The 24,762-nt window shown below is 32.2% G+C and overlaps 2 protein-coding genes and 1 long non-coding RNA gene across 4 annotated transcripts in view; 2 read left to right on the forward strand and 1 right to left on the reverse strand.

Annotated features, from left to right (window-relative positions):
- LOC144549492 (uncharacterized) overlaps positions 1–20,469 on the forward strand; it is a 37,532-nt gene extending 17,063 nt beyond the window's left edge. Inside the window, exons 2-3 of the mRNA XM_078298246.1 lie at positions 3,681–3,830; positions 20,186–20,469. Coding sequence (XP_078154372.1) covers positions 3,681–3,830; positions 20,186–20,389 — 354 coding nt within the window. The 3' untranslated portion in view covers positions 20,390–20,469. The remainder of the gene's footprint in view (positions 1–3,680; positions 3,831–20,185) is intronic.
- Positions 9,388–20,015, forward strand: LOC144549283 (F-box protein At4g22280-like). The gene is made up of 3 exons (XM_078298003.1): positions 9,388–10,327; positions 19,534–19,683; positions 20,001–20,015. Exons 1-3 carry the CDS (start codon positions 9,398–9,400, stop codon positions 20,013–20,015), a joined length of 1,095 nt encoding a protein of 364 aa, XP_078154129.1. The 5' UTR covers positions 9,388–9,397.
- A 2,226-nt stretch (positions 20,470–22,695) lies between the features above and the next one.
- Positions 22,696–23,611, reverse strand: LOC144549243 (uncharacterized). Of its 2 annotated transcripts, none has more exons than XR_013509631.1 (3): positions 23,575–23,611; positions 22,966–23,106; positions 22,696–22,825 (listed from the first exon to the last, which is right to left on the reverse strand). It is a non-coding gene; the product is annotated as an uncharacterized LOC144549243 (long non-coding RNA). The 2 variants fall into 2 exon arrangements; XR_013509632.1 differs by lacking the exon at positions 23,575–23,611 and adding an exon at positions 23,326–23,403.
- Between the last annotated feature and the right edge of the window lie 1,151 nt (positions 23,612–24,762).

A 24,762-nucleotide genomic window follows, 5' to 3' on the forward strand; every position in this document is an offset into this window, starting at 1 on the left:
TGAAATAAATCTGATTGCAATTAATTCTTGGCGGTTACTATATAAAAAAAAAATGCTATTTATTTGTGGCAGTTATCAAATTAAAACATATATATAATATGTATATTATTTATCATATTAAATTACTAATAAGACACAAAAAAAAAATATATAAATATATATGTTCATTTATCATACTTGATATATGAGACATCAATTTTTATAAATTAACTGTTATATTAGTCAACAATCAAAATCTTTTTACATAGACGTATAAAATATATTCAATATTACATATAAAAAAATTATATTCCAAAATAATATTAACTCAAATTTTTTTTTTTTTTTTTTTTTTTTTCTGGATGTTACAAAAATAATTGTTGATGATAACTTATACATCTCAACCAAATTCATTTGAATTGATATGAAAGGATAACTTAATAGATTTCGAATCATATTACACTAGTTTGAATCAAGGATAACTTAGTAGATCTTGAATCATATTCATACTAATTCGAATCGGATGAAGATATAATGAAATTATATACAATGTATCGAATAAGGAAGATATGGTTGTCTTTTGATCGAATAAGGAAAATATGGTTGTCTTTTGATTCAGTTAACATCATCACCGATAAGTTTTCAGGACATCTGGGAGTTACGAGGGACACTTCCAAATCAAGCTTTTTCAAAATATAACTTTTGTATAGTAATAGTTTCTACGACGACATATCGTAAGAGTAATTAAGATCATATTATCTAAATTCTAAAGACAAGATCTTAACGTGTTCTCTCTTAGTGGTTATTTATTGATATTGTATGTGCTGGCTCTGATACCAACTTAGTTGTCACACCCCCGGACAACCCGCCGCGCATTTATGCGCTAGGCGTTAAGCACATCACATACATCATCAATAAAAAAACATTCAACAAGCCACTTTATTTAAAAGTAAATGGAATTCACAATCAAACAGAAAAGGGACAATATGTCAGACATGGCTAGTCAAACAGTCACTGCCATGTCCACACAATATATTGTTCATACAAATATAAAATAAACAGATAGTGGCTATCTTAACAACTTCCGCTAATTTCCTCACCCGCGGCCTTCCTCCATGCTTTCTTCTTCGTTTCCTGGAACCCACATAACAGGTGGTACGGTGAGAGATCGAACTAACTCTCAGTGCGGGATTTAGTTCCAGCCCGGTGCTTTTACAAATCAATGCATTTAATTCCCCAAATAACATAAGAAGAAGGTTTTTGAATTTTTCCCCATGTCCCTATCAATTCGGATATGCAAATCACTTTAAAATAACCAGTTTTTATTCCCGCCCCTTTCTAACTCATTTCAAAAGGTTTTAAAATTCCACACTCTGGGAATCATGCCCGTACATGGAAACCCGGCGAATCGCCACGCAAGGACGACCCGATTATCACACTCTAGATGGGCCATTTCGGGGACCCATCCGGCGAACCGCCGCGAATTTAGCGGCCCGTTCTGTTCTGTTCTGTTCTGTTCTGTTCTATTCAAACACTGGGCTGCCACACATGGGCAGCCCGCTTTTCAAAAACACATGCAGAGCCGCCTCACACGGACGGCCCCAATTTAAAACAATTCATTCAAATTCCCCTTCCCAAATTCACAATTCAATTCCTGTCAAATTCAATTTCATGCATCAATAGTTCCTATCATGCAATTCTACACAATTTCAAACGAATGTTCGACATTCACAACATGCAGTTTATCCACCAGATTAAAGAAAGAATTACTTACCTCAATCCCTGCATTTTTGTATTATTTGTAAAAAGACCAGGAACCCGCACCTGCTATTGTGGTGTAGTTCGCTACCACTTCTTCGTCACTCTTTACTTCAGAACTCAGACCTAGACCATATAACACGGTTCTCAAATTAACATCTATACATTTTATTTGTCATTTAATTTGTCCGTTACTAGACCGACAGTTATGGAGTACATATGGTCCGAATATATCACTAGATATAATTAAGCAGTATAATGTTACCCTAAGATTATACATATACTAAAATTGATTTTGATCCGAACGTCTGTACATATATGAATATAATGGAATTTATTTCAAATGATATATTAATGTATATCTAATGGAATTGTTTGACCAGAAGGTCTGTACATATTTAAAAGTTGATTAAGATCATACATATAATGGAAATTATATTCTCATGATAAAAAGTATATATTATTTATAAGTTTTAGACTATAGTTCTTTGTAAATAAATAAAATAATTCTAGTGTTATCAGTGACAATTTTCATCAAATAGAATAGTAGATGTAAATCAAAAATAGTTATTTGTAATAAAAATAGTTTTAAGGTTATTAATGAATTAATCCCTAAGGTTATCGGTGAATAAATTTTCAATATTTTTCGGTGAAAATTATCCGTTTAATAAAATAATATAATATATATTATTCAAATAAAGTCTAACCTTTGAAATAATTATTCTTGCCGAACATATAAATTTCTACTAATTTTGCAAATGATACATGTATAAACCTCACAGTGTTCATAAAATTGTATAATCCATGTATATTACGACACTAGATAAGTTATTTTGAAAATAATTTGTGTAATTCATAATTATTTTCAAAACAGGTGCTAAAAGTATATACAAATACGTGTAAGACATGTTAATGAAAATGCTATAAATATAATACAAATATAATGCAGAAATTATATAATGAATAAACATAATCTCTTAAAATAAAAAAATAGAACAATTCATCTTCATGGAATAATTCAAATTTCTTGAGATTGAATCCGAGGGTTATTTTATGAATATAAATTTATAATATAATAGTACCAAATAACTATTTGATAACCAAATAATCTTTTTATTCAAGAAATAGTTTAACTAATTGGATAAGCATATAATTTTCAGAAATCGGATCATAAGTCAATATAAACAATAAGTAATTTAATATAATATTAATATAAAATTGGAATACCTTAATTTCAGAATTTGATTTTGCAGGAAAGAGATGCGGCTTGAGTCTCCTATGGGTGCTACGAAGGAAAGAGCAATTAAATAGGGTCTCCATTCTAATCGTTGTGAATTGTTCTGAAGAAGCGGAGAGAGAGAGAGAGTAAACAGATTGGAATTAATTATGGCAGCAGTTGCGTTGCTATCTGTAATGAGAAGACGCCTTCTCAAAGTGGTTATTTGTAAGTTATTGTTTTAATTTCAGTAATTATTATAATTATATGTATTTTGGACTTATCAAAACAATATGTAAAATCGGATCTTGTATTTTGATAACTTAAATATATCATTATTTTAGTTTAGTATTTAAAATACGTGGTATTACATCCTTCCCCTCTTGAAAAATAATTTTGTCCTCAAAATTTAAATATTAAATTATATTTACTTTTATACCCTAAAAATAGAATTAATCGATAATTGTTAAATTCAAACATTAAAATGTAATTACTTTTATATCTTAAAAATATAATTAATTGAAGAAGTGTTACACTATCTGCCATAAATACACAATGATTTTTGGTTTCAAATGTAATTCATACACAATTCAGAATCTCAAACTGTTGTTGTTGGAGGAAACACATCCTATAGCTATATTAAGCATTCAAATTCTCATTTATAATTAGCTTTTGTGGTCCTTTTTTTTGTGGAACCTAGTTTTAATTTTACTTTGTATTAAAATAGGTACAAAAGAAGGATTTTTCTAGTTGCTCAGACTTCAACAACTTAAAGTACCTGGAACTTGTGAATATGAGTTTGTATGACTTTGATCTTGCACCATATTTCCTCCATCACTCACCTAAACTACAGGAGCTGACATTAAAATACAAGCATGTAATCTCTCTCTCTCTCTCTCTCTCAGTGTTGCTACTAGTACTTGCTCTTTTTCCCATGCCTCAGTTGAGGGGGGTGGCAACCATAAAGTGATCAACTAATGAGATGGTAAAAAGTTCCAAATTTATCGAATAAAAAAAGTGACAAGCTTTGAGTATTTACAGTTAATAGATTTCCTAAAAATGGACTTCTATCATGAAGTTAACAATATAGTAAAGGCCGTGTAATACCAGGTGTTGCTTATATTAACCATCTCAATTAAGCCCTTATCAAATGATCTATGACCAATGAAACATATGTGACTTGTTTTGTTTTGTAACTACTGAAGTATTGCAGTATGGAATATTTATATGAGGAGATAACTCAGGAGGGGTCAGAAAATGCATTAGTCCAGCGGGAGTTCCTTAAGACAGTTAGAATTGTAGGATTTAGAAATGATAATGGATTTGTTGATCAGCTGATTAACAAGTTGCTTGTCCATGTTAAGATCATTGGTGAAATTGATATTGTTCGGCCAGATCCTTGTCCTCATTGTCAATGTTAACTTGGGGGAGCTTTCATTTATGATTCAGTTGTATTAATGTCATATAATATCTAATATGTTGTGGGTGTGTTTTTCATTTTCCTCATTTTTGTACTATTTTGTTGGTGTGGATGTAATTGTGGGATGCAGAGGGCTTTAATAGATGATTTGAGTACCAGGCTTTAGTTATCAAGTTGGATTTTGGAAACTTGTACTTTTGGGGATATGGTGGTACCAGTACTTTATAGGACATGCAATTACTATGGAGGTGATTTTCCCTCTTCTTTTTCCCCTCTTTTGCTAGATTATTATGTAAATTGTTAAGGCTTCTGCAGTACAACTTGTGTTGATGCCACTGGACTTCTATAATATTGTATTTCAGTAATTATTTTTTTGCTGACGAAAACAGAGGTCAAGCCTCTATTTGATTGATAATTGCTTTGGTACATGAGTCATATTACAAAACAAGTAATCTAAGTTGAAAAGTAAAAAAAAAAAAATGAAAACCTAAGCAGGGCTGCCCTTTTAGAAAAGATAAAGAAGGAAACATAAACATCTGGAAATCACTATAATGAGGAGAAAAAAAAAACAAAGAAATGATGTTGTAGCTGTTATTGTACACCTCTCAGTTGTCTTTCAGTAATTATTGTTATATGTTGATGTGATTCAAGATTTGCTAATGTAATATCTTTGTTGCCAGAAACAAGTGTGCCCTATAGAAATATTTGTCTACCTATGTGTTCCTAGTGAAAATAATATAAATTTCATTTTATGATTTTAATTTAGTACTTAATTAACTTCTATTATTAGATATTTAAAAAATGGGCATAATATAAATGGAAAATTGGTTATTTGCCACTCCAAAACCTTCAAATTTGAAAAATACCATCCCGAAATTTGAAATTGTAATAATGCCACTCTAAACTTCATCAATTTTTAATTTTACCACTCCAAATAATTAATGAATAAAATACCCTTTCTTCTTCTCCTGCCTCCTCTTCTTCTCTATATTGTCCTCCCATGGTCATGGCCATGTCAAAAATAAGAAAAAAAAGGTCTCAAATATAATTCCTCTCCTATATTATGGGAAATTAGAAGAATATACCAAGTGCTCGTTTCCAGTGCAATATTTGTTTTTATTTTTGTCTTATATTGGGCCGGTGCCAATGATTCCAGTTTTTCTTCAATCTCCATCCCACATTAAAACATTTTTCAGAAATATATATTGGGCCGGGCCTTATATACGATAATAGAAATGCTAGGCCTGTTTTGAATAATTTCCAAAAATGTAAAGTCTTTGGATATATTACCAACTGTACATTTGCGAAGCACATAAATTTGATATTGTTTTTATAAGATAAACGGAAACTCATAATGAATTTACAGGAAATTTATATATCTACAGTGTATCAGTTGACGCCACATGCATCAGGATGGAAGTGCGTTTTTTAAAAAAGAAATATTCTCTTTGTAGTGTACATATATGCCACTTTATTAAAAAAAAAAAAATTAATTCTACCTCAAAACAGTACTGTGATCCAAATGCAAGAGAATAATGTTTTTAATTTGTTTCATTTACAAAATATATATACTTAATATTTTGTTGAGTAGGAATCACATACATGCTGAGATCAATAATATGAAACAGTTAATTTCATTAAGAACGGTTAAAACTTCTGATCCTATATTAATTTGGTACATGCACCTAGCTAGGTACCACGTACCTTGAATGGAGATAAGGCCGATCGAGTAATTCTTGGCATGTCTCTTTCAGAGAAGAGATAAGGTCGTTAAGACTGAGTGAGTGTTGGAGATACAAGTCATGGGTAGCAGGGTAGAGGCTGAGATTGTATCTTTTGTGGATTAGACCATCTGGTCCTTAACCTTTTCTGCACGTAGAAGATCGATATATATATACATGTACATAGAAGACCTTCTAGTCCTTAACCTTTTCTGCACGTAGAAGATCGATATATATATACATGTACATAGAAGACCTTCTAGTCCTTAACCTTTTCTGCACGTAGAAGATCGATATATATATACATGTACATAGAAGACCTTCTAGTACTTAACCTTTTCTGCACGTAGAAGATATATACATGTACATGGTGGGCCCACTTAGGATTTATCTCCGATGCCTACCGAATTCGTATCTTACGCGTTAACTCAAAAAGGAATAATGCATCTGGACTGTTCGATTAGTTTTAAGATTTGTGTGAATTAAATCCGCACTAATATTAAAGACCCCTATGTTTTAGGCGGGGCCGGATGGGCTCCGTTTACAATCGGACGGCAGATATGTATTAACTCAAAAGATGCTCTTTTGAGTTTATATAGACGATGCGGATTCATGCCTACCATTGTCATAAATTCGCGAATTATACCCGAATAATTTGTTTTTGTTTTTTTTGTGATGCCGAATCAAACTCCTAATTATTCGGTTAACCGAACTTTGACCGAATTAAACCTGAATAATTCGCTAATTTTACTATTTTTTCTGAATTTTTCTAGTCTTTTCTAGAACATTTTATTTATTTATTTTTTTGCTCTCTTGCAGAGTGAGATCTCTGATCCGGATAATTTTGAATCATTCCCAAATTATATTCAAATTATTTCCAAATCACAAATTTTTGACTTCGCTAAACCGAACTCAAATAATTCGTTTGTCACTATGACCCTATCTACTTTAATTCGATGGGCTCAAATATTATTTGATCTACTTTAAAATGCTTACAATCTGCTTTAAAATTCGTACAGTACGTCTGTTTCAATTTAATTTCATGCATACAAAAATCTGAGAATAGATCAGACAGTTTTAATTAGAACTTATTAGACCCAAAAATAAATTCGATATGCATCGGACGCGAATTTGAGCTTACCACCGAAGTGCAATGGGATATGCGATAAAACACTTGAAATTAATAAAAATAAATAAAAAATAAAAACAGTACCGGCCGATCAATTCAATCAAGCAATCAAGTTAATTGGTTTGTAGTTCTTGGACGTATGCTAATTTCCTGCCTATTTTGGAACCGTATTATTTTTTTTCTTTTTTGTTATATCTTATAAAAACAATAAACATAATTGACAGACGTAAAAAAAATTACAACGGGACCGAGTTTAGATATGCATTGTTTTTTAAAGAGAAATAACAAGAAATTGCAATTAATTTATACTGTTTTTTAAGAGAACGCAGATTTAATTGCGACCCATGTAACAACAGGAATGTTACAGGAAAATATATATTCTGGAAATTTGGAGGATGTTACAGGAAAATATGTCATATGTGTGTATTCATGTGCAAAGAAATCAGAATGATTTGGCTGACGATAAGGGAGAGCAAATGGTTGGGATCTTTTAGGTCATACATTTCCCTGTTTCAAAACATAAGCTAGCTGGCACTGGAAAGGTTTGTAATGGGGCGGGCAGAGGTTAATTCTGATTTCAAATTCCTCTCCGGAAATTTCTCTGTTTATATCTACAAATTTTGGTTGAAATATGCTTGATGTGATTTTAGATGTTTCTAGGGGGGATTTTGCAATTTCTGCATTTTTCTCTTTGGAGCTGACGGTAGATGGAGTGGGCCAGAAGAGCAATACAAGATGAAGTATGGTAGATATAATATTAGGTCTGTTTAGGGATGTTTTTTTGAAATTTTTGTTTTGTTGGCAGTTTTAATTTTGAGGGCGATATGGGTACTGGTACGTTGGGAGGTACAGTATCGGTACTAGGTTGTATTTTTAACCTGATAGCTACTATCCGGTTTCCAAAAAAAAAAGAGACATGTTTGTAACTGGCCTACGGGTCTTTTGATATATAAAAAAAAATGCAGATTAAAGCTGCTCTCCGGATTAAATTTGTCTTGAACAATAAATTTGCTATTTTGAACAACATTGAAACCTTAAAATTGAGGTACTTAAAAGCTATTTTGAACAGTACTCAGATTTATTCATTTTTATTCTTCATCAATTTCCTTTCTCATTGTAGAATTTTGGAACTATGGAAGCATCTAAGAAACTTAATTGGCAAGCTAGTAATCATTGATATCAATCCTCATATTTCTAATAAATATGATGTTTGGTCAAGGTGATAGTATTCATTTGTGAGGATAATTATAAAAGTCCGATAGGCATTTTTATTGCACAAGTAATATAACCGTTATATTTTAAAAAAGAAAATGGTGTAGTGATATGAGCATTGCTAACAAAGGCATAAAAATAAGACCATGTAAGCGTAAAAAAATAATTAATTACAGTCAAGAGCAGATGGTGTGATGTGGCTACATAGAAATTTAATTAAAAATAAGTAACAGTTTCGCATTACCTTTACCTTCCATGTCATATGATGAGATGCAAATACATGCATATATTATTTCAACTGATATATGATAGTAACCCTTTTAATTGTTAAATGGGCCGAGTTTGGGCTATATTTTCACGGCCCATTTAGCAGGTGGAACTATATTAATTGTCAATTGAGAATCCGACCGATTCATCTCCGTCATCTTCGCCGTCTCTCAACTCTACTCTGTCGGTGGTGTCTCTCTCCCTCCCTCTTTCCGCTTCTCTCTTTGTCGCGCTGGCTTCTCTAGGTAAATTCTATATCTTCATTTTTCTTAAACTTTTTGTTGCAATAGCAAAACTAAATTAAACGGTTAATGGTGCAGTTTAAGAAAAGAGGAAGGGTTGAGGGAGAGGTGCTAGATCGAAACCCTTTCCTTTGCTCGATTCCCTTCATACTGGTCTAAGTCATTTTTTCTCTTATAAGTATTGTTTGATTTTGGGTAAAAAAAAAAAAAAAAACACAATTATATGATAAATACTTTTTTTTTTATTTTCTTATTTGGGATATTTTTTCTTCCATCGTAACTATGATTGTGGTTGAGAAAGGTGGGAACCTGGATAACTGTTTTACTTGGAACACTTGAGAGTTGACTCCTGTAGCTTCTTTTTTTAATTAAGATATTCAACTTAATTCTTGAAATTTGAGAAGCGATTTACTCTCTGTGGCTCATTAAATTGTTGCTTTGTGAAGGTGAAAGATGATGAATACCAATTGGTGTGATAGCGAAAAGACTGACGGCACTGATAGGATCAGTAGCTTGCCTGATGATGTTCTCACGCATATCCTATCTTTTCTTAGTACAAGAGAGGCCGTGCAGACATGCATCTTGTCCAAAAGATGGATAAACACATGGGCTTTTGTACCGGATCTCAAATTTGACATTATGGAGTTTAACTTGCCAAAGTTTTTGTATACAAGAGAAGAGATGATTGAAAAATTTGAACTACTTGTGAAAAGTGTGTTGGAGAAACGAGAGACATCCGCTGTTAACAAATTTCAACTTCGGTTAGATTATGAGATTCATTGGCCTTGCACTCAAGCTGTTGCTAATTGTATTGGTGATGTGATGAAGTTGGGGCCTCGAGAGTGCTTCGTCGAAATGTGTTCATGTCAAAATTTGAATTTAAACACTGATCTCATTTTCACTTGTGCATCACTAATAGATCTTTGGCTGTATCTGTCTACAGAAGTATATCGTTTTGTAGCCATTGAACCCAACTTAGTAAACCTTCCTTGCCTTAAAACCCTTGAACTTTATGGTGTTTCAATGAGTGATGACTCTTTCAAGAAGCTTTTGTTGGGGTGTCCTGTGCTTGAAGAATTAGTGCTACAAAATTGTGAAATGGATACCATTGAGATATGTTCCAACACTTTGAAGAAGTTGGAACTTTATAGTCTACATGACATAATGTTACATATTTCTGCACCTAATCTCCTATATTTGAATATTGGTCTCGTGGGTATGAGAGAAATTATGTCGCTAAATACGCCATCGCTAGTTGATGCCTCCATCGTTATTATTGGTTGGTATGATCAGGATAAATATATTACTATGGGACCCAAGCTAATGCACAGCCTTTCAAATGTTGAAAGTTTACAGCTTGAATTGTGTTTCCCCAATAGAAAGGTACTTTCTCTTTGCAAAATATTTTAAGCAAAAATCTGCAATGATTTTACTTTGCATATACTCTTTGTTGGCCTTATTAAGTCAGAATTAACAAAACCATGTTGTTGTTATATATATGAATTCCAATGTCTACCCAAGCATGGTACATAGCCTAATTGTTTATTAGGACATTTATTAAACTAACTATCGTGACTTCATTTAATATAAGCTACGAGGGCTTTTCACATGCTACAACAAAATAAAAGTAGCATCATTTTAAATTGATTTTTGTTTTCAAGTGTAATTCGAATACAATTCAGAATCTTAAGTGTACATGATATTTGTTTGTGGGTCTTAGAGTAAACACCTCCTATGACTATAATAAGCATCGAAAGTTGTCATTTGTAATTAGCTTTGTGAGTTTCATTTTTGTTTTTTTCTCTAGAACATATTTGAATTTTACTTTGTATTGAAAATAGGTACAGAAGAAGGATTTTTCTAGCTACCCAGTTTTCAACAACTTAAAGCGCCTAGAACTTGTGATGACTTGGAGTTTCTTCAATCCATATTTCCTCGTCTTTGATCTTCCACTTTATTTCCTCCATCACTCACCTGAACTACAAGAGCTCATCTTAACCAATGCCCAGGTAATCACACACTCTCTCTCTTTCTCTCTCTTGTTAATGCTACCGTTATTTACTATATTTCCATGCCTCAATTAAGGGATGCAGACAAAATCAAAGTCAATTACTGAAATATTAGAAATATCCAAATTTATTGAATGAAAAGCTTCGAGTATTTATTGTCAATAGATATACTATAAATGAGCTAGATTAGGAATTAAGTTAATAATATAGTAAAGGCTGTGTAATACTAGTAGCTATTCGTATTAGTCCCCTCAATTATGCCCTTGTAGAAGGATATATGATCAATAAAACATAACTTGTTTTGTTACTACTGAAGGGATCTGTCTCAGAATGTTTAGATGAGGAGATAACTAAGGAGGGGCCAGAAGATGCATTAGCCCAGCGGGAGTTCCTTAAGACGGTTAGAACTGTAGGATTTAAAAATAAAAATGGATTTGTTGATCAGCTGATTAACAAGTTGCTTGTCCATGTTAAGATCATTGGTGAAATTGATATTGTTTATCCTTGTCGATGATAACTTGGGGGAGCTTTCATATATGACTCAGTTGTATTAATGTCATATAAATATGTAATATATATGTTGTGTGTGTGTTTTGCATTTTCCTTATTTTCGTACAATTTTGTTGGTGTGGATGTAATTTTGGGATGCAGAGGGCTATTTGAGTACCACAGTTTAGCTATCAAGTTGGATTTTGGAAACTTGGTATTTTTGGGGATGTGGTGGTATCTGTACCTTACAGGGCAATTACTATGATGAGGTGGTTTTCTATTTTTCCCCCTCTTTTGTTGGATTATTATGTAAACTGTTGAGGCTTCTGCAATGCAGCTTGGGTTGATGCCACTGAACTTCTATAATATTGTCTTTCAGTAATTATTTTTATAAGTTTGATGTGATTTATGTGTAAGGTTTGCTAATGTAACATCCTTGTTGCTAGAAACAAGTGTGCATTACAGAAATTTCTGTGTTTTTTGGGGAACTAATGCAATCTTTTCTGCAACACATTTTTTCTTGTGTAAAATAAAGAACACGTTTTGGACTGAAATTATGATTTTATTTTTACAATAATGGTTTATTTTAGATACAGGTAGAATAACGGAAGAGGCTAGTCCGCACGGGGAGCAAACAATCACTCCCAAACAAATTGACTATTGATCGTTGTTTGATTGTAATAGGGTAGTTTGAATTTTTCTATTCATGCTTTGATTTTAGATATCTATTGCTGGTTGATGTCCAGTTGTTCACGCTGGATGGCTTTAGAGTAGTTAGTTTTGCTTACTGTTTAAATTATTTGTAATGTTCTTTGTATTTCAGCAATTTAATGAATAGCCTACTGGTTTTCAGTCAACAGGAAAAAAAATTTGTGACAAATAATCTCAAGTAATTAAGAAGCTGACAAGCATTCCGTGAAAGAAAAGGAGAAGATAAGGGGAGGGTATTGTGGTCAATATAATTTTTAAAATAATCAAATGAAAGATAAAATAAATGAATGGGGATAGAGGAAAGAAACTTTAAGTTTGTATGGGGATATTGGATATTATGTTGTATTAATGGGAAAATTGGCTATTTTGAAAGTTTGGATGGGTACACCGGCAATTTTCCCTTTTATATATGGTGAATCTTAGGCCTGCTAATGAACGGCCCCTCTGTTCATACTCGGCCCAGTTCGGAATTGAAATTATCAAATTATGTTAATGATCAGCCCGATTGAAATGAATTTTTTTATGCTCATGTTCAGCCGTTCAGTGTTATTCAAAACTAAGCCCGTTCCGAATCGACAACCAAACATGCGATTTGGACAAACCAAATATGGCTACTTAGTATAATGATTTGGACAGCCAACAAGGCCGAACAATACGGCATTCTACTGAGCGTCTGAGTAACTTGCGATTAAGAACATTAAGAAAACAAATCTACCCAAATTCAACTGTCAAAAGTTTACAAAAGAAAAAGAAAAAAAAAACTACAGTTGCAAAATCAGGTAACATATATTGTATCAAAATTAAGATACCCAAGAAGTTGCATCCTCCAATATTGTTCCAGAGATGGAAATTAGCGTAGTTGACATACAATTAGCAGAGATTCTAAAACTAGTTGGCTATGACTCAGAGCTGGATGCACCAATGTCAGATACTCATTTCCTGATTAACAAAAGAGCATACAACAATGGGTGCTGATATATATTGACACTAAAATTTTGTTATCAACACAACACAACACAATTCAAAATATCTAATTAATAGACAACTTTACTCTCATCTTTTTTCCTTATTTCAATTTATTTTGCTTCTTTAATTAGCAAGTATTTGTTTTAGAATCTTTTCAAACAAGAAACAACTCCCTATACTAAGAAAAATTCATAATTATTGTCCGCATTTGTTTTTAGCATATAAGAGAAAATTTCAAGCTTATCCGTATTTTCTTTTAGTATGTTCTCTCATAAAATTAGTATGTATAAACCCAAATCACCAGCTAGAGTAACAACTAAAGATTAATTTTCATAAAATTAGTGTGGTGCTGCTTTTTACAATTATTGGATCTGGACCGTTCTTTTTAACTTGGCACGAATCTCAAAGCCCGATAATAGTGTCCCCTGTGCTAGCCCGAATCTCAAAACGGCTGGGAGTTAATCTCAAACCGTAAAGTGAAGGGAATCTTTTACCATATTGGAGAGGATACTTGTGACGTCAGCATGATACTTGTTTTTTGGTATTTTCTAGTAGTTTTTTTTCATTAATACTTGTTTTATGAATTATACGTAAAAGAAATATAGGACTCGTTTTTTCTATGTCTAAAAAAATATTAAGTCTTGTTAATTGTTTTGCGAGAGAAATTGAAAAGGTAATAAAATAAATCAAATATACACAAAGACTCAGTAATAATTATGATATGTTACAAAAGAAAAGGCATCGAAACCAATTTTATCTTGGGTTTTGTCTGTCAAATTCTAATTACTATAATGAAGATATAATGAAGCTGAGGCCAATATGTCATCATTGGTTGAATTATCAAATCTATTTTCATTCTACGGTAAAGTGACATTGTATGTTCGTAAATGTAAGAGAGCCATGTTCTTGATTTTCTTTTACTTTATATTTTTCCCTTTTTTTTTTTTATCAGGTGAGCCAAAAATATGTCATGGAAACGTACTTAGCTACAAGAATAGCAGTTTAAATTTAATTAATGGTCCAAATTAATGATTAATAAATAACATGCAGTTTAAATTCAGATAAATGCAGGAATTCTTTTTTCTTTTCTTTTTTTTGTTTGATAAAAGCCCGTGGGGAACATTCCATTAATAAACAAATGTTGGGGAGTATTCTGCCGAAATTTTTATAAATACCCTAAATTAATAATAAATTACGGATTCTAACCTTTTTTGTAATGAATTTCGAAAATAATTAATTCGGTGCTCCAATAACCGGAAATAGGCATTCTTTCCGGTGGTTCAGTTCCCGGACAAATTAAATCTGCATGGTTAACGGGTAACCTGAAGGATGGAAAGGAACCGGTTAGTGAATAACCAGATATAGAACCCGGTTACTGGATAACCGGACTTAGGAACCGGTTAATGGATAACCGGAAAGATGGGGGACATGGGTGCGCAAGCTGGGGTGTGGACGTGTGGCGTGGGTGATTTTTTTTTTTATATAGGGGCTATTGTGTATGCTACGCGGAAGAGAGGCAGAAGCAAGGCAGAGGAAGAGAGCCAGGCATCAGGTTTTTTTTTTTATTTAGTATTAAAATTGTCCGAAATTTTTATAAATATCCAAATTAGAATATTTTAGAATATTGATTAGATTGTTTAAAATTATTCAGGGTTCTAAATAGCACACTATAGCATTTTCGGACCATAAAAACTATGGCGCTATCGACGCTATAGCGCGCTATTCCGCGCTATAGCGGCGCTATTTGAGAATAGCGCTGTTTTTTCAGCCGGCACGCTATGACGCGATAAACGCTATTTAAACCTTTGGAATTATTTGAAATGTTATTTAGATTGTTTGGAAAATTATTTGAAATATTTATTTGAAAAATTATTATAATAGTTATTTGGAATATTATTTGGAAATAACAAAAATATTTTTTTAGAACCGTGAATAACAAAAATACATGTCTGATATGCTAATGCATGCCTTTGTACTGCGAAGTGATATTTGAAATATTGTTTAGATTGTTTAGAATTTATAATATTGGTTAGATTGAGATTATTAGTTCAATAATTTAGAATAGTTTAGAAAATTTCAAAACGGTATAGATTATTATCAAAATAATTTTGATAATTTCGAAATGGTTTATATTAGTTTAGAAAGTTCCAAAAAGGTTTAGAAAATTGTAAAATAGTGGTTAACCGGTTAGTATTTTCGGTTAGTGGTTAACCAGTTTTATTTCACAATTCCGGTCAACCGAAATCTGGAAAGAAGAGCTAATTCCGGTTATCCAATAACCGGTTTGAATATTTTTCGAGATTTTTCAAAAAGCGGGGTAAATTTGGTAATTTATTAATTAATTTGGATATTTATAAAAACTTCGGAGTATTCTGGCACAACCGCACAAGAGGTATGTATTTTCGTCTCTATAGCGCAAGTCATGCATATATCTGTGTAGCAAGTTTGAACATTAATGCAAAAGTTGTAATTGCAATGGTATGCATTTCCGTCTGCCACAGCGGATCACAGAGAGGACGTGTTTTATCCTCCTAGTCCTAAATAAACAAGAATATTTTAAGTTACAACATTTTTTGAGTTACAACAAGCATTATTTACATTTTCAAAGTCCAAATCGTCGATCCAAACCGTTAGATGTGATCTCTACAATAAAATTTGCTTGGAGACCAAATTTTACATTTTTTGGAATTTGTTTACTATTTATTAAGGTGGGTACAAAAACTAGTCAAATTCATACCATTGAATTTTGTACCCATCTTAATAAATATTAAAAAAATTCCAAAAAATGTAAAATTTGGTCTCCAAGCACATTTTATTGTAGAGATCACATCTAACGGTTTGGATCGACGATTTGGACTTTGAAAATGTAAATAATGCTTGTTGTAACTTGTTGTAACTCAAAAAATGTTGTAACTTGATCCCTCCTCTTATTATTATGATTTTTTTTTATTGTTATGCCCTATTTTGTTCCTAATTGTTGTTTTATTCTTCTCCTATTTTGGTTTGTCTTGTTAGGCACAGAATGGATTTTTTTTAGCAAATAAAAGTCATCTTTTTAATGAAAGGGATGCTGTTTTTTCCTTCCAAATTTAACAAGTAGCAAAAATTTTATTGAGTACATACACCTGTGACATTTTTAAAGCATATCGAACACAGGAGATTCGAAAAGAGATGTACCGAATGAATTAAATAAATTTTGAGTTATTTTTCCTAACGTTTATTATATATTGAATTAAATAAATTTTGGGTCATTCTTATGTGTACCGAAAATTTGATTCGGTATAGAGTGGGAGCATACAAACTATGCAGCCATTAGTGTGATAAGCAAATAATTTATAAAATTATGAACTTTTTTCCAAAATTTATAAATTATTCACAAATAATTCGCAAACTTTTTTTTTTTTAACTGAGATCTTCGGTTTGAACTCAATGTATAATTCCGAATTATTCTCGAATCACCAACTTTTTATTTCACTGAACCGAACCTGAATAATTCATTCGTTATTATACGGGTGTACAGAAAAATTGATTCGGTATTTGTTAAATTTGAATAAAGGAAAATAGCAACGCTTTCTTGAAGAATCAATTTTTTTATTTACTAAAAAAATAAAAATAAAAAATCCCACAAAATGCCCACTATTATGGAAGCCCAAAATGCATATACGTGGTATCAATTAATGGACCGAACAATATTTTAAAATGGGGAAGCAAATGTAACACTGTCTTAAGATTATTCATAGAAACTAGTTAAATTTTTTCTTACTCTGTCTTAAGATATTCTTGTACACGCAAAATAAATTGAAAGCATTATTCGAAAGCAGGCTTGCTAATAAAAAAGCTGGTGAACAAACGGGCTTAATTTGGACCATATTTAGACGGCCCGTTAAGCAACTCTACGCCGCCTGTCGGTCGCCTCTCTCTCTAACTCTAAACCCTAACTAAACCCTTAACCTTGTCTTGTCTCCCTCCCTCTCACTGCTCACCTTCCTCTTGAGGTAAACCCTCTCTCTCAATTTCTCTTTAACTTTTTTTTTTTTTTGTCGCAAAAGCAAAACTAAATTGAATGGTGAATGGTGCAGTCGCCGGACCGAGGCATTGCTGAGGGAAAGGTGATCAAGATCCTCCTTTGCTCGATTCTCTTGATACTGGTATAAGTCCTTTTTCTCTTTCTAAGTTTTCTTTGATTTTGTGTAAACTAGCCATTAATGGCTGACTTCAAACTTGAATGCGTGCTTGCATGCTTGGTTTTTTTGCTGACTCTGGAGGTTATTCCCAATTATCTTGATTTAATTGGCCTTGGTATTTTTTTTTCTTTTTCTGTCTTTGTTGGTTTGACTGGTTGATAGTATGTGTATTTTATGAAATTATTCCTGATGCTATCCGAGATCTGGGGCATTGTCAAAATTGTATAATTTTTAGAAACATGAATTTGTAAATTGCATAATGCATATGCACAGTAAAGCTATTCATACATTATCAACTGATGTTACTGGGTAGTACTGTTATGTTAATTGGATTGATATATTGGGGTTTGACTGAAACCCTATAACTGAGCATAAATTGTGTTTCAAATCAGCGCTAAAAAGTGTCAAGGCATTAAATTTATTTTGCTTAGTCTGGACAGATAATTTCTAATCAATTTTGTACTGGTATTATTGGAATCCTGCAACTTAGCACTCAAAAGGAAATATCTGCAGTCTAATGGAGCACAAATTGTTTACTGTATAGTTGGTGTGAAAAGCAACTAATAGAGGAAAAACAGCTACAAACAACTAATAGAACAAACTTATATCATAAATACTCTTTTTTTTTCTTATTTCGGATATTTTCTTAAATCGTAACTATGATTGTGGTTGTTTCTTTGGAAAGCTGGATCACTGTTGTACTTGTAACACTTGAGATTTGTAGCTTCTATTTTTTAATTAAGATATGTTCATCTTAATTCTTTGAAACTTGAGAAACGATTAACTCTGTGCAACTCATTAAAGTTCCATGTTTTATGCATTTGTGAAGGTGAAATATGACGAATATTAATAGACATGGTAATGAGGAGAATGACGGCATTGATGGGATTAGTAGCTTGCCTGATGATGTTCGCACACATATCCTATCTTTTCTTACTACAAAAGAGGCTGTGCAGACATGCATCTTATCCAATAGATGGTTAAAAACATGGGCATCTGTACCGGATCTCAAATTTGACATTGAAGAGTTTGGGTTCCCGATTTTTTACATTGATGTAGAAAAACTTTTGACCAAATTCGAACTACTTGTGAAAAGTGCATTGGAGAAACGAGAGACATCCTGTGTTAACAGATTTCAACTTTGGTTAGATTCTAAGGTTGACTGGCCTTGCACTCAAGCTATTGCCGATTGTATTGGTGATGCAATGAAGTTGGAGCCTCGGGAGTGCTCAGTCAAACTGTGTACTTTTGAATTTTTGAACACCGATCTCATTTTCACTTGTGCATCCCTAAAATATCTCCAGCTGTGTGTCTCTAACATAATCAATAATTATGTAGAACCCAACTCAGTAAATCTTCCTTGCCTAAAAACCCTTAACCTTGATGGTGTTACAATGAGCAATGACTCTTTCAAGAAGCTTTTGTTGGGGTGTCCTGTGCTTGAAGAAATAGTGCTAGAAAATTGTTATCTTGGAGACATCATTAAAATATGTTCTGACAGTTTGAAGAAGTTGGAACTTGCAGCATCACATGACATAATGAAATTACATATTTCTACACCTAATCTCCTATATTTGGATATTGCTGTGTCATTCATGGATATGGGAGAAATTATGTCGTTAAATATGCCATCGCTAGTTCATGCCTCCATCTTTCTTCCTGGTTGGTATGATCAGGATAAATATATTACTATGGGACACAAGCTAATCCACAACCTTTCAAATGTCGAAAGTTTACAGCTTGATTTTTATTGCTCCAACAGAAAGGTACTTTCTCTTTGCAAAATATTTGAACCAAAACTCTGCAATGATTTTACTTTGCATATACTTTTTGTTGGCCTTATTAAGGTACTTCAGAATTAACAAAACCATGCTGTTGTTATATATATGAACTCCAATGTCTACCAAAGCCTGGTACATAGCCTAATTGTATATTAGGACATTTATTAAACTAACTATCGTGACTTCATTTAATATAAGCCTACAAGGGCTTTTCATATGCTACAACAAAATTAAAGTAGTATCATTTTTAATTGATTTTTGTTTTCAACTGTAATTCGAATACAATTCAGAATCTTAAGTGTACATGATATTTGTTTGTGGTTCTTAGAGTAAACACATCCTATGACTATAATAAGCATCCAAAGTTCTCATTTGTAATTAGCTTTGTGAGTTTCCTTTTTGTTTTTTCTCTAGAACATAGTTTTAATTTTACTTTGTATTGAAAATAGGTACAGAAGAAGGATTTTTCTAGCTACCCAGTCTTCAACAACTTAAAGCGCCTAAAACTTGTGTGTTGGTGTTTCTATGTCTTTGATCTTCCACCATATTTCCTCCATCATTCACCTAAACTAGAGGAGCTCACCTTTACCAACATCCATGTAATCTCTCTCCTGCTCTCTCTCTCTCTTGTTAATGCTACCTGTACTTGCTATATTTCCATGCCTCAATTAAGGGATGCAGACAAAATCAAAGTCAATTAATGAAATGTTAGAAAAAATCCAAATTTATTGAATGAAAAAAATGAAAAGCTTCTGAGTATTTATTGACGATAGATATACTATAAATGAACTAGATTAGGAATTAAGTTAACAATATAGTAAAGGCCGTGTAATACTTGGTGCTACTCATATTAGCTCCCTCAATTAAGTAATATATGATCAATGAAACATTTAAATCTTGTTTTGTTACTACGAAGGCATGGGTCGCATAATTTTTATTGTTAATAGATATACTATAAATGAATTAGAATAGGAATTAAGATAACAATATAGTAAGGACCGTGTAATACTAGTAGCTATTTGTATTAGCCCCCTCAATTAAGCCCTTGTAGAATGATATATGATAATGAAACATATATAACTTGTTTTGTTACTGCTGAAGGGATGGGTTCCGGAATTTTTAGATGAGGAGACAACTCAGGAGGGGCCGAGAGATGCATTTGTCCAGCGGGAGTTCCTTAAGACTGTTAGAATTGTAGGATTTAAAAATGATAATGGGTTTGTTGATCAGCTAATCAACAAGTTGCTTGCCCATGTTAAGATCATTGGTGAAATTGATATTGTTCAGCGAGATCCTTTTCCATGATAACTTGGGGGAGCTTTCATATATGACTCAGTTGTATTGATGTCATATAATATATAATATGCTGTGGGTGTGTTTTGCATTTTCCTCATTTTCGTACTATTTTGTTGGTGTGAATGTAATTGTGGGATGCAGAGGGCTTTAATAGATGATTTGAGTTGTTGAACAACATGAAATAATAAAAATTGGTATCCGTATAACTAAATGAGACATTCAGCGACATTACAAGAACAAAAATAAATTAGCAGTGCTGACTCCATTTCTTTCAAGCTAGAAATTCAGCCGTGCCGATCCCACTTCTGTTCTTGAGAATTTGGAATTTATGCACTTATTTTTGTTTTTACCTTGTTTGTAGTTCACCCAAAATAAATCTGGACTTGATGGATTTAATTTGACCACAACTCTGACATCGCCCAATTAACCTGACACATGGGACCCACGTTTCCTAGATAGAATGCATCTCAATCATTTAGTGCCAGATATCTCGACTTAAACTTCATTGCTCAAAGCATATACTGAGAAGAGTAAAGTCGACAAGGCACCAAGATACATATTGTAGCTGCCTCTGCACCAATGTTAGAATTGCTTTTGAAAATGGGACGAGATGATGATGCGAGAGTTCTCATGGACGAGACAATTAGTGAGACTAAGGATTGAATTTAGATAATCATTTTAGGTACTTTGGGCTTTTCACTACTCTGTTAACTGGATATATTATTCTAGCTTCTTTTAATTTTTCTAATGCCTCTGTGCATTTCCTTTGCCTCATTTACTAAAACCATAACCTAACTCGTTATTAAGCAACGGTACTTAACCCTCTGTGTTTTGAGGTTATTTGTTCTGCTATGCAGAAATTTTATTATCTGTCAAATGAATCCAAGTAACCACATCAAAGAATTTATTTTCTTGCACAAAATTGATTGATGTTAAATTATATGTGAAATGAATCCAAGAAACCTCACTAATTTGATTGATGTTTAATTATCTGTGAATCCAAGTACGGTACAAAAGTTTTTTTTTTTTTTTTTAATCAAATTAACAATTTTCACTCATATTTCCATACAGTAAAAAAATGCGAGAAGACTTAAATATTAAAAAAAAAAAACCGCACTTGTTGTTTAATGACGCTAAATTAGTAGGTATTTATATAATCAAATTAGATTTGATACTTCAATTATCATGGAGCCAATTTCCAACATGATTATGTTTTCCGTTTCTTCTAACTCATTCATAGGACAGTTTAGAAGGAAAGTTTACTATATTAGATAAATTATCATCACTATTACAATATACAAGATATCGACTACAAGAATGTGACAGTATCCGCAATAGATACTGTCAGTATACCCTCACGGATACTGTCCCATTCTTATAGTTACATATGATATAACCAAATAAATTACTGCTGACATCAAAATTGAGAAAATAAAATTAGTTGCACGGATCTCCAAGCATGGCGCATTATATCATCGTCAACATAATGCTGCAAATCCCACATTTGACTGTAGGTCTCTAGCTCTGACAATGATGTATTTAGACTAAGTGACTGTACTATTTTTTCATGAAATAATACAAGTGTTCAAACAAATTACTTTAATTTAACTTAAAATGTAGCTTATTTGTATTCAACAAAATAACCCACATTTTCACATTATAGAACTGACACTATTAGTATTATGGCAATTTTGCAAATATTACCCCAAAATCCCAAACAAGATAATCAAAGTCATGGGAAGCTAAACTGACAAACTTAACACTAAATTTTTAGATTAATTCGACCGAATAAATTTAATTCGTATAAATTCAGAGATAACTCAACCAAATAAATTTAGTTCATATAAATGCAGAGACCAAACTTTTAATATGCTGGTTGTTATTTGAAAAAAAACAGTTACATGTCTACTGTACGTTTTCTGCAAATTATGATCCTAAAAACAAATGCTATGGTCTAACCTGCATTATAGATGACCGTCATCACAATAGCATATGATACCAACTTCTCATTTACATCTAACGGCTCTGCTTCATCCTATCATTAGTTGAATTACACAAATCAGACCACAAATTTAGTATCAAGTACTTGAATTAAAAATATCAAATTGCAATACATGAAATCTGATGTGGTTTTCCTGATAATAACTACAAAATTATGGGGAACTTGTGAGCTTATTAGTATAATGGACCGAATTATAAACCCCTTATTTAATTTTTTTCTATTAATTTCATAACATTTTAGTATGGATTAAGGTCCTTTCAAAAGTATATATGTTTCTAGAAGTTTCATTGGCTTGTTATATACCTCAGGGGATGATGCGGTTTGATTCATCAAGGGCTCGTCTACATGCTCTTGCACGAATCTCAATGCATTATGTTCTGATTCAATCGCAGCTTTGTATGCATCCTCTGCAAAGCACTTAATCTCGTCTAGTGATGCTTTAGCTGGGAAGAGGTTGGCATCAGAAATGGTACAGTTTTATGAAACTTTGAAATGATTGAGTTGGTAAAAAATTTGAATAATTGAAACTACAACTGATCAGGATAATTTTGTCTGAAAAAAAAACAAAAGATAACAAACTTACATTGGCTTAGATTTTGAATGTTATGGTGGGAATGAACGCAACCCGCATCAAGGTAAGATTTCATTACTTCGGTCATATTCGATTTAATTATTTCGTTAACTACTTTTGAATCCTTGTTATTTTGTGGCCTTCTAAAGTATTCTGTTATAAAGATAACAGTAACACATATCAATTAAACACATATCAATTAAATGAGAAAAGGATTACAATTTTTGAAGTCTATGGAATGAAAAGCATTTTTTTTTCTTGGTTTCCTTGTAGGTAAATGGTTTTATCATTCTTAAAGCTTGTGGTATGTAAGAATCTGTTATTTGCTTAGAAAAGAAAAAAAGAAAAAAAGAGAAATATTAAATGAATTACCAAGCTCTTGGTTAAACCCCATAAGAAACCTGTTTCTGCATCTACTAGCTCATCAAGCTTTGTAATCCTGCAATGAATCTTATCTAGGTAAGGACAAGGTTTTTACATCAAGGTAAAATTACAAATTGGAGAAAAATTGAAGGTGCCATATGAAATTTTACCAGACCAACCAATGAAATTAGTAAGATTGACAGGAACAAAAGTAAATTGAATATTTTGTAAAAGACATAGTATCACAAAACATAATACCTCAACATGAATTCAGTGAAGATTGAAACGATCTTATATATCCAACCCTTTGCCTACCATCAAGTTACCAGTAATGACAAAGAACTGCAAAATCTGATTAAAAGAGAAGATGAAAAGAGCAGAGCAAGAATTAGTAATTAATTTATTTGATTAATTTGATACATGGCTTCTTCCCTTTCCTAGATTTTCTGATCAGACTCAAATTGTAGTTGAGCGGCGGCTTGGCTTGATGTTGTGGTATTGGTCCAGATTCGGGTATGACATGACATGAATGCAATAACAGTTTAATAACAGAACCCGAGGCCAAGACACGGTGTAAGCAATATGCCCATATTTACACCGTAATAATTTTTTGTTGCTATCTATTTTTTGAAACCTAACCTATTCTTTCCCTCTCCAGCAAAAAAAAAAAAAAAAAAAATCAATTGTACCCACATAAAAGCTATTATCTATTTAATTATAATTTAACAAAGGAGAAAAAAAACATTTGGGTTGAGGGAGATTTTCACAGCTGCATGCTGCAGCAAAAGATAACAAATTTCAATGCATAATTAATTGCACATCGCTTTGATCATGGAAGCATCAAATGTCTCAAATTTCCATTTATGCCCCGACCGCTGCATGGGAAGATCTGCTGAATTATTCAACGGAAGAGATTTTGCCAACACAGGCAGAATCATTCACCGGAATTATTTCGTGGGTCAACAAAAATCAACACCTTGTCTTGTATGTAAGAAGGACGTAATGTGTTATTATATTTAATAATACTTAAATTTATAATTATATTTATAATTTATATAATAAATATATGAGGATGGTTCAAATGCCTCCATTTTTTATGTCTCTATTATGTCTCTTTTTCAAAAAAAATTAATTGTTCAAAATTTAAAACTTAAACTTCTTCAAAATAAAAATCGTAGGATGTGATCTATGTTATTTTTTCTATGTGCTCATAAAAAAAAATATCACATTTTCATTTCAGTTTTTATGTGAATCACTAAGTTGAAAAATCAAAGTTTCTAAATTATCCACGTTAGTACATTTTTTACAAGATCTTGATGACAACCAAAAATAAAGTTGGAATGCCATAATTTTTTACATGTGCATAGATAAAATGATGTATATCAAATTCAACTGTTTTATTTTCTTTAAGTTTTAGATTTTGCATTATTAAAACATTTTAGGCAT

The sequence above is a fragment of the Carex rostrata genome, chromosome 35 (genome assembly GCF_964058835.1).
Source record: "Carex rostrata chromosome 35, lpCarRost1.2, whole genome shotgun sequence".
In the NCBI taxonomy this organism is placed as follows: Eukaryota; Viridiplantae; Streptophyta; class Magnoliopsida; order Poales; family Cyperaceae; genus Carex; species Carex rostrata.

Excerpts from the sequence above, each read along its gene's own strand:
- LOC144549283 (XM_078298003.1), top strand. The coding sequence starts at position 9,398 with ATGATGAATACCAATTGGTGTGATAGCGAAAAGACTGACGGCACTGAT. Across the intron at positions 10,328-19,533 it reads TGTGTTTCCCCAATAGAAAG|GTACAGAAGAAGGATTTTTC; the intron begins GTACTTTCTCTT and ends TATTGAAAATAG.